This window comes from Grammomys surdaster, unplaced genomic scaffold (assembly GCF_004785775.1).
Source record: "Grammomys surdaster isolate TR1022 unplaced genomic scaffold, NIH_TR_1.0 66, whole genome shotgun sequence".
Classification (NCBI taxonomy): domain Eukaryota; kingdom Metazoa; phylum Chordata; class Mammalia; order Rodentia; family Muridae; genus Grammomys; species Grammomys surdaster.
The window spans coordinates 2,611,574-2,623,885 of record NW_021604568.1 but is presented as its reverse complement, the minus strand read 5'-3'; the positions used below and the strand labels follow the sequence as shown (position 1 = coordinate 2,623,885).

The 12,312-nt window shown below is 42.5% G+C and overlaps 1 protein-coding gene across 3 annotated transcripts in view; it reads left to right on the top strand.

Annotated features, from left to right (window-relative positions):
* Hpse2 (heparanase 2 (inactive)) overlaps positions 1–12,312 on the top strand; it is a 593,647-nt gene that overhangs the window by 564,968 nt on the left and 16,367 nt on the right. For all 3 annotated transcript variants that reach the window (XM_028773832.1, XM_028773848.1, XM_028773840.1), the window contains 2 exons: positions 3,766–3,911; positions 10,423–10,569. In XM_028773832.1, the coding sequence (XP_028629665.1) occupies positions 3,766–3,911; positions 10,423–10,569 (293 nt within the window). The remainder of the gene's footprint in view (positions 1–3,765; positions 3,912–10,422; positions 10,570–12,312) is intronic.

Genomic DNA, 12,312 nt, shown 5'->3' with positions numbered 1-12,312 from the left:
CCTTCACAAAGGACATCAAATGGATGGACAGGCAGAAGGGAATGCAGAGGCATTTGAAAAGTGCTATCTCTACAAATGGGAAATCAGTGAATCTGCCAACAGAGCACTCTGAGGCTTAGCACTGAGCTCTCCTCATTGCTGTGCTGACTACCCAGCCATCATTACCAGAACACTCTGAGGCTTAGCACTGAGATCTCCTCATTGCTGTGCTGACTACCCAGCCATCATTATCAGAACACTCTGAAAATATTAATGTCATGCTCTGAGCTTCAGATGCTTCCGTGCATTTCCCAGTAAAAAAAATTTGCTATAAAAGATAAAAATAATCTAATAGGTAAAAATCATGTAATTGTGACAACTTCTTCATCTTCAGAGCAGACAGGAATATAGGGAGAGAGACTCCACCCAAAAGTTGTTAGTCCCTATCATACTTATGAATTAAAACCTTTTAATATTATAAAATGTAAACTCTCTTCTTTAGAGTTATGAATGTGTTGTAATTCCAAAGTCTCAACAGACTTGGTTTAGGTATCAGATAATCTAATCCTAAAACGTCTCTCTCTGAGCAAAGCCCCCTATAGACCAAGCTTGTCCTGAGAATGAAATAGAATGACTTGCTCTACCAGATTTCAAGCTGGAATATAAAACAGTGATCATTAAAACAGTGTGGTGGGATTGTGAGGCAGGAACATATACAGTGATCCCTGGCACAGACTCAGCCTAAAACAACTTAAACAACAGACACTAGCTAAGTGTAATGGGAAGGGGGAAATGTGGTTTCGAGAGGCTGCAGCATTGTTAGATCCAGGGTCAAAAACAAAAATCACAGACAGAAAAAAAAGTAACATATGATACATTTACAAAGCAGAACAGTGAAAAGTGTCCCTGAAGAAGAACTGATGACAGTTCTTCTAAAGATTCTGCCACCTTACAGCTCCTAAAAGATGTTCTCAGGAAAGTCAAGAACTAGATATGGTAACAAATCAACATATCAACGAATCAAATCTGAAGTCTAAAAGGAGGCCAAGCAGAAAGTCTGGGTCGGCAAGGCACAGTCATTGAAGTGATTAGTGCATGAAGACTTAACTATTATGAACACCCATATACTTAATAACAGACCATAATAGTATGAGGGTGAAGCTGGAAGAGCTGAAAGGAGAAACAGACAATTGTACGGTTACAGTGGCAGATGTCAGTGCTTTATCTATAACAGAGAGGACATCTAAAGAGAAGATCGGTAAGGAAGCAGACAGCCCAAACCACAATAAATCAAGTAAGTCAAACAGAATTCCACCCAACAGCAGCAGACGCATCATTCTCATTTCACCTGGGACATTTTTCAAAATGCATGAGGCCACAAGTTAAATCAAACATGATATGTACATAGAACGGGACATGATTCAACCTTAGAAAGAATGGAGATTCAATGTGTACAACATAGATGAGCCTTTTGGGTATTATGCTGTATGAAATAAATAAGCCAGTCATCCAAGGAAATATTCGTGAGTCAATTACATGCGATGCACAGAAAGCAGAATAGTGGTCACCAGGAGCCTGGGGGAAAGGGAATGGGGTTAAAGTTTAATGGATGACGGTTCCATTTTACAGCATGAAGAGTTGTGGAGACGAACTGTGGCGGTGTTATATGATACTATGAATGTACTCACCTCCTAAGCTATTCAGTTGTAACTGGCTAAGATACAAATGTCTGTGTGGATTTTGCCATGCTAAGAAAGCTGAAGACAGCTGGGGCAGTGGTGGCACACGCCTTTAATCCCAGCACTTGGAAGGCAGAGACAGGCGTATTTCTGAGTTTGAGGCCAGCCTGGTCTACAGAGTGAGTTCCAGGACAGCCAGGGCTACACAGTGAAACCCTGTCTTGAAAAAAAAATTATCATAACACAAAGACCTTAGCCATACCTAAATGCAAAACTGAGAGCAAACCTATTTAGCTTTTTCAGATTTTCTGAATAAAAAGCCAAGTGTTCGTGATAAGACGTTGGAAGAAGAGTAATTTTTTTAAAAGGAGCAGATTGGGTTGTAATTGGAGAGACAGTGTTGTGCTTGTGCTCTGAACTGTATGAATTGTAAGTTACATCACAATCACTCTCTGTACTAAAACTAGGGGTCACTTCCAGTAGCCTGTATCCACAGAATGTTTGCTTGTAAGCTTTCTTGTACCTTTATACAATGTAACTTCCTATTTCTCAGACTAAGTAATGTTGCACTAATATTGGAGGAAAATATGCCCCTATTTTTTGTGTGGGCAAGCACTGACCAATTTTGTGACCTCACATGTACCTTTGAGCTTTCTAAGCCTCCGCCTCCCAACTGCTGGGATTAAAGGCGTGTGCCACCATTGCCCGGCATGTTATAACAATTTTCAACTGAGGTAAGGCATATCTGTAGCAATTTTCTATCTATAAAATAGAAAACATCTCTAACCAGTAGAGAGATTATATCATGCCAAGCTATTAGTAGCCAATTTACAGTTTATTAAACTTTTATTATTTTTAAACACATTATAAATCAGATAGGAAATAGATATACTATTGGAACCTGATTGACCTTGAATAAAACACACAAAAATTATAATCAAGTAAGAGTAAATTAAAGAAATTAAAATTATTGATGTAATTAAAAATTTTTCAAATATTTACATTTTAAATACTAGGAGACTTTATTTAACAGCCATTCTAAGGCCACTTAAAAATAATTAAGTTAAACAGTTGGACAGGGCTTAAAGTCTGCTATTACAGCAGTTGTGGAACTATTTTTATGACAAAGGTTCTTTGAGATATTTGTTCTGATTTATAAAATTTACTAGACATTTTTAGGCCAATGGTGTTATAAATGGTCACACAGTTTAAACACACACGCACACACACACACACACACACATCCCCAAGAGCCTTCTGCCTGGAAAGACGAACACAGTGAAGACCACTTGATGTCTTTAACACTAAAGAGTCTGCCCTGAATTCAAGAATTTGTAGTGTGTCTTACATGAATGAGTTATAAACACTGAGTTCATACACAATACAAATGTCAGTTATATGTTGTATCAAATACAAATACAAGATGTGATAACAATAAATACAACCAAAATTAAGATGGTGGTAGACAGACTTTTGTAAGCTCAGACACATGTTGACTACAGAGTGAATATTTATTAATTGGTTATAAATTCTCTTTAGGAACATTCTTTTTTCATCAAATACAGAAAATAACCAGGAACTAGATTTCTGTACAAACTTTATTCTGTTTGTTTTTCTGACTCTGGAATGGAGACCTCATCATGGGCTCCTGCTGGAGATGCTTCATTTCCCTCACCTTTGTAGCAATCCTCAGGGACAGTATTTGGAGAGTGATATTTTATAGTCTTAAATTGATGACATCCTAAGGACTAGAAATCCCATTCCCCAACTTCACAGAAACCACAAACCAGCATGAAAATGAGGCCACAGGAAGTAAACTTGGAAATGTAAGCCCATCATCCCAACAGGTTACTTCGTTTGTGAAGAACTTGATCCATTTGTTCATATGCTGCTTTGAGTCCACTTGAGTTAACTCTTCCCCACTTAGTCAGTGAAAAGGTTGTGTTAGGAAGGGCTGTCTCCATTATCAACCGGCAGCCAGCTGCTTAGGAGGGTAGCCATACTGTACTCCCAGCAGGAAGTGGTTTCTGACCTGTGTTGTCATGTTTTCTCAGCACGCCTGAATGTGCACTGTCTCCCTGACTCTCCACCTCTCTGTTCTCCTCAGGACTATTGGCTTTCTCTCCTTTACAAGCGTCTGATTGGCCCCAAAGTCCTGGCAGTGCATGTAGCTGGGCTCCAGCGGAAGCCTCGGCCGGGAAGAGTCATCCGAGACAAACTAAGGATCTATGCTCACTGCACAAACCACCACAAGTAAGTCTTCACACACAAACAGTGGGAGCGGAAGGTCACCCAATAGTAGCCCCTCTTAGAAAGCCGGGGTACTGGGACCCTTCAAAGCCCACCTTTGTTTACTTGGCCTTAACTGAATACTGCCTCTGTGGTCAGCATTCTCTCTGCAGGTTGCAAAGGACTGAGAGTTTTGGTCAAGTGAACCTTTAGTCTCTAAGATTTACTCAGGAAGGGGTCATAGGATGATATTTGTTCAGTCTCTTCCTCAAGCCGCAAAAGTTTATTGGGCACTTTGGCTGTGCCAGTTGATTCGATGCCCACAGAGACTTTGTTTGTGTAACCTGAGCCAAGACAAGAGGCCGAGTCTCACACTGTAAAACACCACAGCACTTAAGAGAATAAGTGGCTGTATCTACGACACAAGAGCACCTGGCCTAGACTGGTTGGTGTCCCACTAGGTATCTGGAAAGAAGTTCCCAAGGGGAAGCACCCTAGCTTCAGGGACAGTTTCCAATGTCAGAAACCTCAGCTATGTTAAGTGTTAAAGGGCTGTGAAATGTAGACTTCCTTTCGAGGGAAGAGGATTCTGGAAGCATCATAACCCACTGTGGTGCTGAGAGCTTAGCCTTCTCCTTTTGGCTGAAGTATTGGGTACCAGCACAGTTCTCTTTAAAACAGGTAAGTTAATTACTTGTAAAGTTCGGCAGTTTTTCTTTTTAAGTTTAAAACATACAGACCATAGGGGAATATTTTTAAACTGGATCTAAAGCAAAGACCAACTGGTCAACTATGTCTTACATCACTTCCTGTTTAAGGCAGAGGAGGTTACCCTGGGAAGAATTCTTTCTCTTACTACAGAGAAAACCTGGGGGCAGGGACTGCTTCCTGGCTCCTGTCGGCCCTCCATCCAGGGCCTATCAGGGCTGATCAAGGGGAGGGAAGCACAAAGGGCTGCTGTGGTCGGATTACACCATATGTTCCTTCTCTGGCCCTGAGGAGACAGAAGCCAAGCCTGTTCATTCCTCATGATAAGATGCTTTCAAAGACTCACTGTAAGCAGAGGTGGGCGCCAGGGGCTGCTGTCTTCCCTGTAGATACAAGTGCCTATTGTAGGGGAGGGAATGCTGTCTTGGGGACAGGCCAGAAGCTTTCAACATCCCATTTGCTCAGCAGGAAGCTCTGTCCCTTACCTGACAGTGACTGACTGCTTTATGGCCTTGTCTGGAATTATCTGATCATCATACAAGGCAACATTGTATTCCTTGTCTATGGCAGGTCCTGAGGCAACCACCCAAAAGGTGGACCCCCAGCCTCAAGAGGGAAAAATAGCTCTTGGCACCTTCTGTCCCTATTGGAACACGCACCAGTCTGTGGCCTTTGTAATAGTACTCTGCATCCAGGAATAATACAGTAATACCTATATGTGCTGAGAAGGATTTCTATGTCCTCAGTGAGGGTGCCCCATGGAGGCCCATCCCAGGGCTCACACTAGTATTCATGGCCATTCTCATGAGAAGGTCTCACATCCTGACGGTACCTTGAACTTGGGGCCAGTGATCCTGTTTATATTCTTTTTGTCTCATACCAGTGACAGGCATGAAAAAGGTCTTGTAAGTGCCTGGTGTGTACATGAACTGTGGTGCCCCTGATGGGCTATAGTTCTAATTCCTGTCCATCACATCAGCCAGAGGAGGGCATATAATAAAATGGTGTAGAATGCTACCATTCACTATCATCAGACCTCCAACAATCCATCCCTGCCCCAACTACTCCCCCACCTCTATTGAAGCCAATCAGAACCTCTTGAAAGGAGTTCCACCAAGCTCCTCTCAAAATAACCTCTCCTTCTCCTCATTAAAAGAAAGAAGAGTTTCATAAACTATGCTACAATGATGATAAGACCCAAGTTAAAGGTCTTTTTCAGTCCTTCAAATATGTAAGGAATGGATACCTTGAGCCAGCTGAGGTTGAAGGTCTCCTTCCACAAAGATAAGAGAGACACCTGCTCCCCGCTCTGAGAAGCCATGGATCCTGTCTTGTCTCACAGCCTCACCGGTTAGGAGCAACACTATTGACTGAGGCACTTAAGTTTAGTTGTGGCCAAAGAAGACAAAACTACAGAATCATCTCATAACAGACATGTTGGCTTCATACTAACCAACCTTGACCAACAGTCTGACATAAATGTCCTAGATTAAAACAGGAGCTTATGCTGCCTGTGCTTCCATAACCTCCTGAAGTTCTGCAGGCGCTGTGCATCCCCTGTATGTAAGAGGTTCCTCAGGCGCTGTGCATCCCATATATGTCAATGATAGCCTTCTTGTTGCCAAGCTTTTCATTTGAAAAAGGTTCTTAGAGATGAATCAGCCTCGTGTTCCACAGAATATAGACATCCCTTTTATATCTCCCTGATAGTCATTTGTCACCTACTCAGATGCCTCCATGTCTCTCATGTGTTATGGATCCTTTCCGACCTCGCAGAGCCTGATCCCCTAAAACTGATTTAGGAGATGTGGGGTTCTCACACCAACACCGGCAAGTGCCTCTGTCCTTGTCTGAAGTTAACCAGTTATACGGTACTGGCAGATCTTCCATTCCCTGCAATCAAGTGTTGACAGAAAAACTGTTTATGGCCATTCTGCTGAGACTATGTATGTTTCTGGGGTGTAGCTGAGATCCTCAGCCACACTCAGAACCAACTGAAACCTAGTGGATGTTGAAGCAAAATTGAGCCTTTTGGGGTTCAAATTCGTTTATTATTGGCAAAACATGACTTCCTGTTTTTCAGAAGACTTTTTTTTTAAAAGCTCATAAAAAAGGTTCCTGAGGTTTCTTGGACATCAAATGACTCTTACAAAACAATATTTTGATGAGTTAAGTGTAAATGAATCAGAAACATGTGGATTAAATTTCCCTTAAAATACACAGGGGCTTTGAAATTAAGGGGAAAAATGTTTGGCAAAACAGGGCCTGACTTTTACCAAACCCCAAACCTTTGAATTAGATTTGGAGACAATGGACCAACTACATCCTCAAGCACATTAACTTTCGCTGGGAATGATCAATGACTGAAGTGCATCGCCCCCCTTCCTTTTCCCAGACTTCCCGCTTCACTGGAGATGTTTCTAGAACACGACTGTTTTCTGTCTGGAACTCAAGACACACCTCCCATCTGACATCTCCCACCTCCTATATCCAGGATCTTCCCATTCCAGCATCCCTCCTCTGACTCACTTCCTCCTCCTCCCATGGCAACAAAGAGAAGATGTCAGGCAGGAAAAGAACAGCCAGAAAAGATGAACTCCAGATACATGGGTTGGCTGCTGGTGAAAATGTCTCACCATAAGTGAGACACAGAGCAGGACAGGCATTCTACCGAAACAGCTTCTCTCCAGAAAAGGACATTTGCTAAGATAACCAAAGGCCACCAGGACTAGATATCAGGAATTAAAAGTGGCAAGCTGACCAGGCCTCCAGACACAATTTTCTAACAGACTACATACCCTCCAGGATTGGTTACTTGTGGACAGAGAATATACATTCTTCAGGAATCTGAATTCTCAACACAGTACTCTAAGTTTATGTGGGAACCCCTTCCCAAGAATGTGTCTTTGTAGCCAAAAGTCCTCTGTTTCATGCCCTTGCCTATCAACCAAGTAGAGCGGTGAATGGTTAGGGCAGTCTTCATTACCAGTTCCTACCTATGGGGTCCATGAGTTCTTTGAGAACCTGTTCAATTAGGTCCCTGGGCTGTGCTGGTTTGTCTCTCCCAGGAGAACTATGTACGTAGAAATCAAACCATTGCCAAGCAGCTTGGAAGGACAGCGTACCCTACAGCAATGCTGTGTTTCAGGTCTCCCTCCAAGCCACCAGTTCCTCACATCCCACCCTTCTTCCCGCAGTCTCCAAGGGCACATTCTGCCCCAGCCTGCCAAGGAGAAACTCATAAATGCAAGCACGTGCTTTTCTCCTCCTCCACGGCTGGCCTTTAAAACGATTGTTTAATAGTAGCTTGCAAAAGGGTTTACTGTGGTCTGGCTGAATTGATACCCACCCATGCCTATTTTGCTCACACTCTGAAACCCACAGTACCTATAGCTAATGATGTCTTCATCTGTCTTGTACGTAGCTAAGCTGAGATCCCACCTATAGAAATGAGCTAATATTCTTCTTCAGTGACAGTCACTGCCAATGCAAACCGCTAGCATCCTTCTTCAAAACTCGAGCCTGCTCAAATCACTTGGCATTCTCTTCTAAATCATTAGACTGCAAAGCTAATTTATGTGCTGCAGGGGATTAGAATGGAATGGAGGAAGGACTGCATAGGGGAGCCATTTAATGATTTATCAGAACACAAATGCAGACCTCCAAGAAGCCTGAACATAACAGTGTACCTTCTTACAGATTTAATGGGGAAACTTCTGATACATAGCCAGGAGGATATTCTGGGAGTCCTTCTCATAACCTCAGCATTTTTTGTCTAAGATTGTAGTTCTCAAACCCAACTCATCAGCCAAATATCTTGGCAAGATCTTAATACAGATTCCCAGGCCTCGAGCCCAAATGAAGGGAACCCTAAAACCTGTCCTTTAAAAATCCTACGTTATCCTACCAGCCTGCCTTTGGCTGCAAAACTCTCACTCGACCTCTGTAAGAGCAAAGACTAGTGACCTAGGAATCCAGGGATTCCATATCTGCAAGCAGCATTTTCCTCTGGGCAAAGTTGTCTTAGTGTTTCTCTGAACTCTTTTGAAAGCTGGGCTGGGTCACTTTTTCTGTTTCCTCTCATTAACCCATCCAGATGGGGCCCCACGGGACCTCTTAGAAACACGGTCTTTTTTCCCATAGAGAGGGAAATCATTATAGCTTTGCTGATACACACAGAAAGGTTCTCCTTGCATGTGGCATATATTCTCCCCTAGTTCAAACACCCTGCTCTCACCTAAAGGGATTCTAAGATGGGAGCTGGACAAATGAAAGAACACTGTGCATCAGTATGAACAAGAATATAAAATATAACATCATGATCCCATTTTCTTCTCTCAGGTTGGCAAAGATATTTTAAAAGATAAATACCCAATGTTCTTAAGGGCATAAAGAAATGGGTACTCTTAAAACAGAGCTGGCAGAAGCAAATTCTTACAATCTGTCCAGATAGTATCAATGTTATTGAAATATGTGTATTTATAAGAATAAGTGATGTTGCCATGGTTTAAAAAAAGAGAGAGAGAGAGAGGATCACCCAAGACCATTAAGATGCCTCGATGAATAAAGGCATTCGCTATCAATAGTTATTATCTGAGTTTGAGCATCAGGACCAAGAGCAATCTTAAGAGTGCACAAACCTAAATGGTGTCCAGTAAGAAGACGTAGCTCTTGTCCACACTCCTTGTACACCATGGGCTCTGCTTTGAGTCTTCATTTCAGCACCCAGGCCTCTGTGACAAACACTGTCAAGCTGGGGATGGTGATATGTGTCTGTAATCCTAGCACAGGGGAGGCTGAGGCAGGATGCTCACAATTCAGTGACAGGCTGGGCTACGTAGCAAGAGATTGTGTCTGCAAAAGTAAAAACTAAACAACAAGATGCCTCATTGAATGGACAGTTCCTCAGCATCTGCCCAGAGGTCTGAACATGTCCACCCATATCACACTAGACAAAGCAGGCTGTGTAATCACTCTGTAGTACAAGGGCACAAGGCTATACACTCTAAGTACACTCTCTTCACAGGGAAGAGATTTCTGGTGAGGAATCATACAATGTACAAACACCTTGACCCAGTGATTCCAGCATCTAAGAATGTTACCACCAAAAATAATCATGATACACAAAAAGGTTATGTAAAATTAAGGCTTTTGTGACATAATTTATAATGGCAAAAAATTGAAAACAACATGAATCCATAAAAGTGTTAGACTAGCTAAATAAAATTATTTTACATTTCTATGATAAGAAATTCAGCATTCCTGTATAAGTGAAAGAAACTGTAATAACACAAGACCATATATACACTAGCTGAAAAGGGCAATGTAGATAGTTGGATCCTATAGTCAAAATGTTTTATAGATCGTTCTCAAAGAATTAAAAATGCTGAATGTTGACTAAAATGTTGTACTATTTCCAGATTATATAACTATGGAGAATTTTATTTTACTTATTTGTTTCTTTTTTCCTGGGTCTTTTTTTTTCTATTTGGCAGTCATCACATCATAATTTCAATGTGTGTGTGTGTGTGTGTGTGTGTGTGTGTGTGTGCGCGCGCGCGTGTGTGCATGTGCATGTGTGTGTGTGTATTAATAATCCCAATACATTTAAACAAGCACAGGGTGGAGTGGAAGGTGGGTACCTTCTCTTTAGGAAAATGCAAATAACAAGGTATCCCCATCCTGAAGGTCTCTTAGGATGATCCATAAAATGAAGGCACTCTTCTAGGGTGGTCCTGTTTTGTACAGCCTATAAATTATTCAGGAGCATCTAACTGACCACGTTGTCTCGTCTTTTCCCGCTCCTCTCTCTGTCTCTTGAACTCAGCCACAACTATGTCCGTGGCTCTATTACACTTTTCATCATCAACCTACATCGATCAAGAAAGAAAATCAAACTGGCTGGGACTCTCAGGGACAAGCTCGTGCACCAGTATCTGCTGCAGCCCTATGGGCAGGAAGGCCTAAAGTCCAAGTAAGTGCCAAGCTGGAATTAGCTTAGGAGGAGCCCTGAGGGCAGGAGCTGGGTGAAGAGGAAGCAAGAGTTGCCCTTTCTATTGAGGGCAACATGGTTGCTACTCATTCACTGGGGCTCGAAGAGGTAGACAGGGATAAGCAGTCTAAAGGGGGTTCAGGTCCTTTGGGGGAAATCTCTAGGCAGGTCCCTGTCCATCCAACCTCATGTTAACATGTAACTGCAAAGTCAAGCAGTAGAAAAACAGTGGTATTTGAGCATGTCAGTTCTTCATTCTGCCATATTATCACGTGACAGTAGCCATGTCTCTTTCAGCTATAATGCTGTAGAATATTATGACTTCCCTTTCATTGGTATCTCCAAAGCCCAAGATGGAGGAAGAGGCCCTAGAGAAAGGCGCAAAGTTCAGAGATCAAGAGTCATTTGGGCCCTTAACTGTATAACTTTGGCACATCACTGCTGAATCTGTTTTCTCTAGGTAGATAAAAGGAGGGACATTGTATTTCAGGATCCCTGTGACCCTTCAAACAGCCTCCCTCCGCCTCTCCTGGAGACTGGCAGAACTGATGTCCCAGCAGAAGGCAGTGCTGAACCACATTGAGAAGGGCCTCGCTAAGGGCAGATACGCCCCAGTCCCCGAGCAAGGCCTCTTAGAACAGGCATGGGACGTTGTGCAGATCAGGGGCGTTCCCATTGCATTTTTAATGTTTACCAAGTTTAACAAAGCTGTAAACTTGGAGCAGGTGGCTCGCACTCCCACAGCTGCCCACAAATATTTGTGCTATAATTGGTCAGTGCTTCACTGCAACCTTGGTGGCTTGCATTTGGCTTCCAACTGTATGTGCAATGGAACAAAACAGTCTGGGAAGTCACTTACTGAATCTCTCTAGCCCACCCCAGATCTGTATTTTCACATCCTGGCTCTTTGTGTCCACTGCTCCGCGTATATGTAACTTTTTCTTTTCCTTTCTTCTTTCTTTCTTCCTTTCTTTCTTTCTTTCTTTCTTTCTCTCTTTCTTTTTTTTTTGAGTCCTGTCTGAATCCTCAGGACCCTTGAAAGTTTTGTCACTATTACCCTGTAGTTCCCAGCTGCCATGCTGAATTCTCATCCTTCATCCAAAGCAGGACACCCAGAGTTGGCCTGAGATTTGCCACAAAATGATTGTATGACCTAGGTAAATCCTGAATAAGCTACTCACAGTCTCAAGCCTTGAAACATAGCACTCAAGTGTTAGTCTATATTTGCTACAGTCCTTTGCAGCCCTAAATTCTCATCCTGGTTCTGATTTTCTTAGGACCATAAGTACAGCCAAACCTCTTGCTAGTATTCAATAATGACCTGCGAAGATACTTCTGGCATATATAAAAAGCTATCTCCCTGGCAGTGATTGATTGTGACAGTTTAGAGTTCCTGAAACCAAAGAGCTTAGGAGCTGGACCTGTCCAGTGTCAAGAAGAAAATGCATACTTAGCATAATGCATTTTGTCCAGTAGATCAAGATGTTAATCCATACTCTATATAAGACAAGTTCTATTATGTAACCTCTGTGTGCCTCAGTTTCCTCTCAAGTGGGACACAGTAAATGAGGCGATCCTGTCAGGTTTCAGGTGCACATAAATACTGAATGAGTGTCCGTTGCCTTCCTGATCCTCCACTCAGCACTGGGCTGTCATGGAAGAGGGGAATTAGTGTTGTGTCTGAGCTTCCTGATCCTCCACTCAGCACTGGGCTGTCGTGGAAGA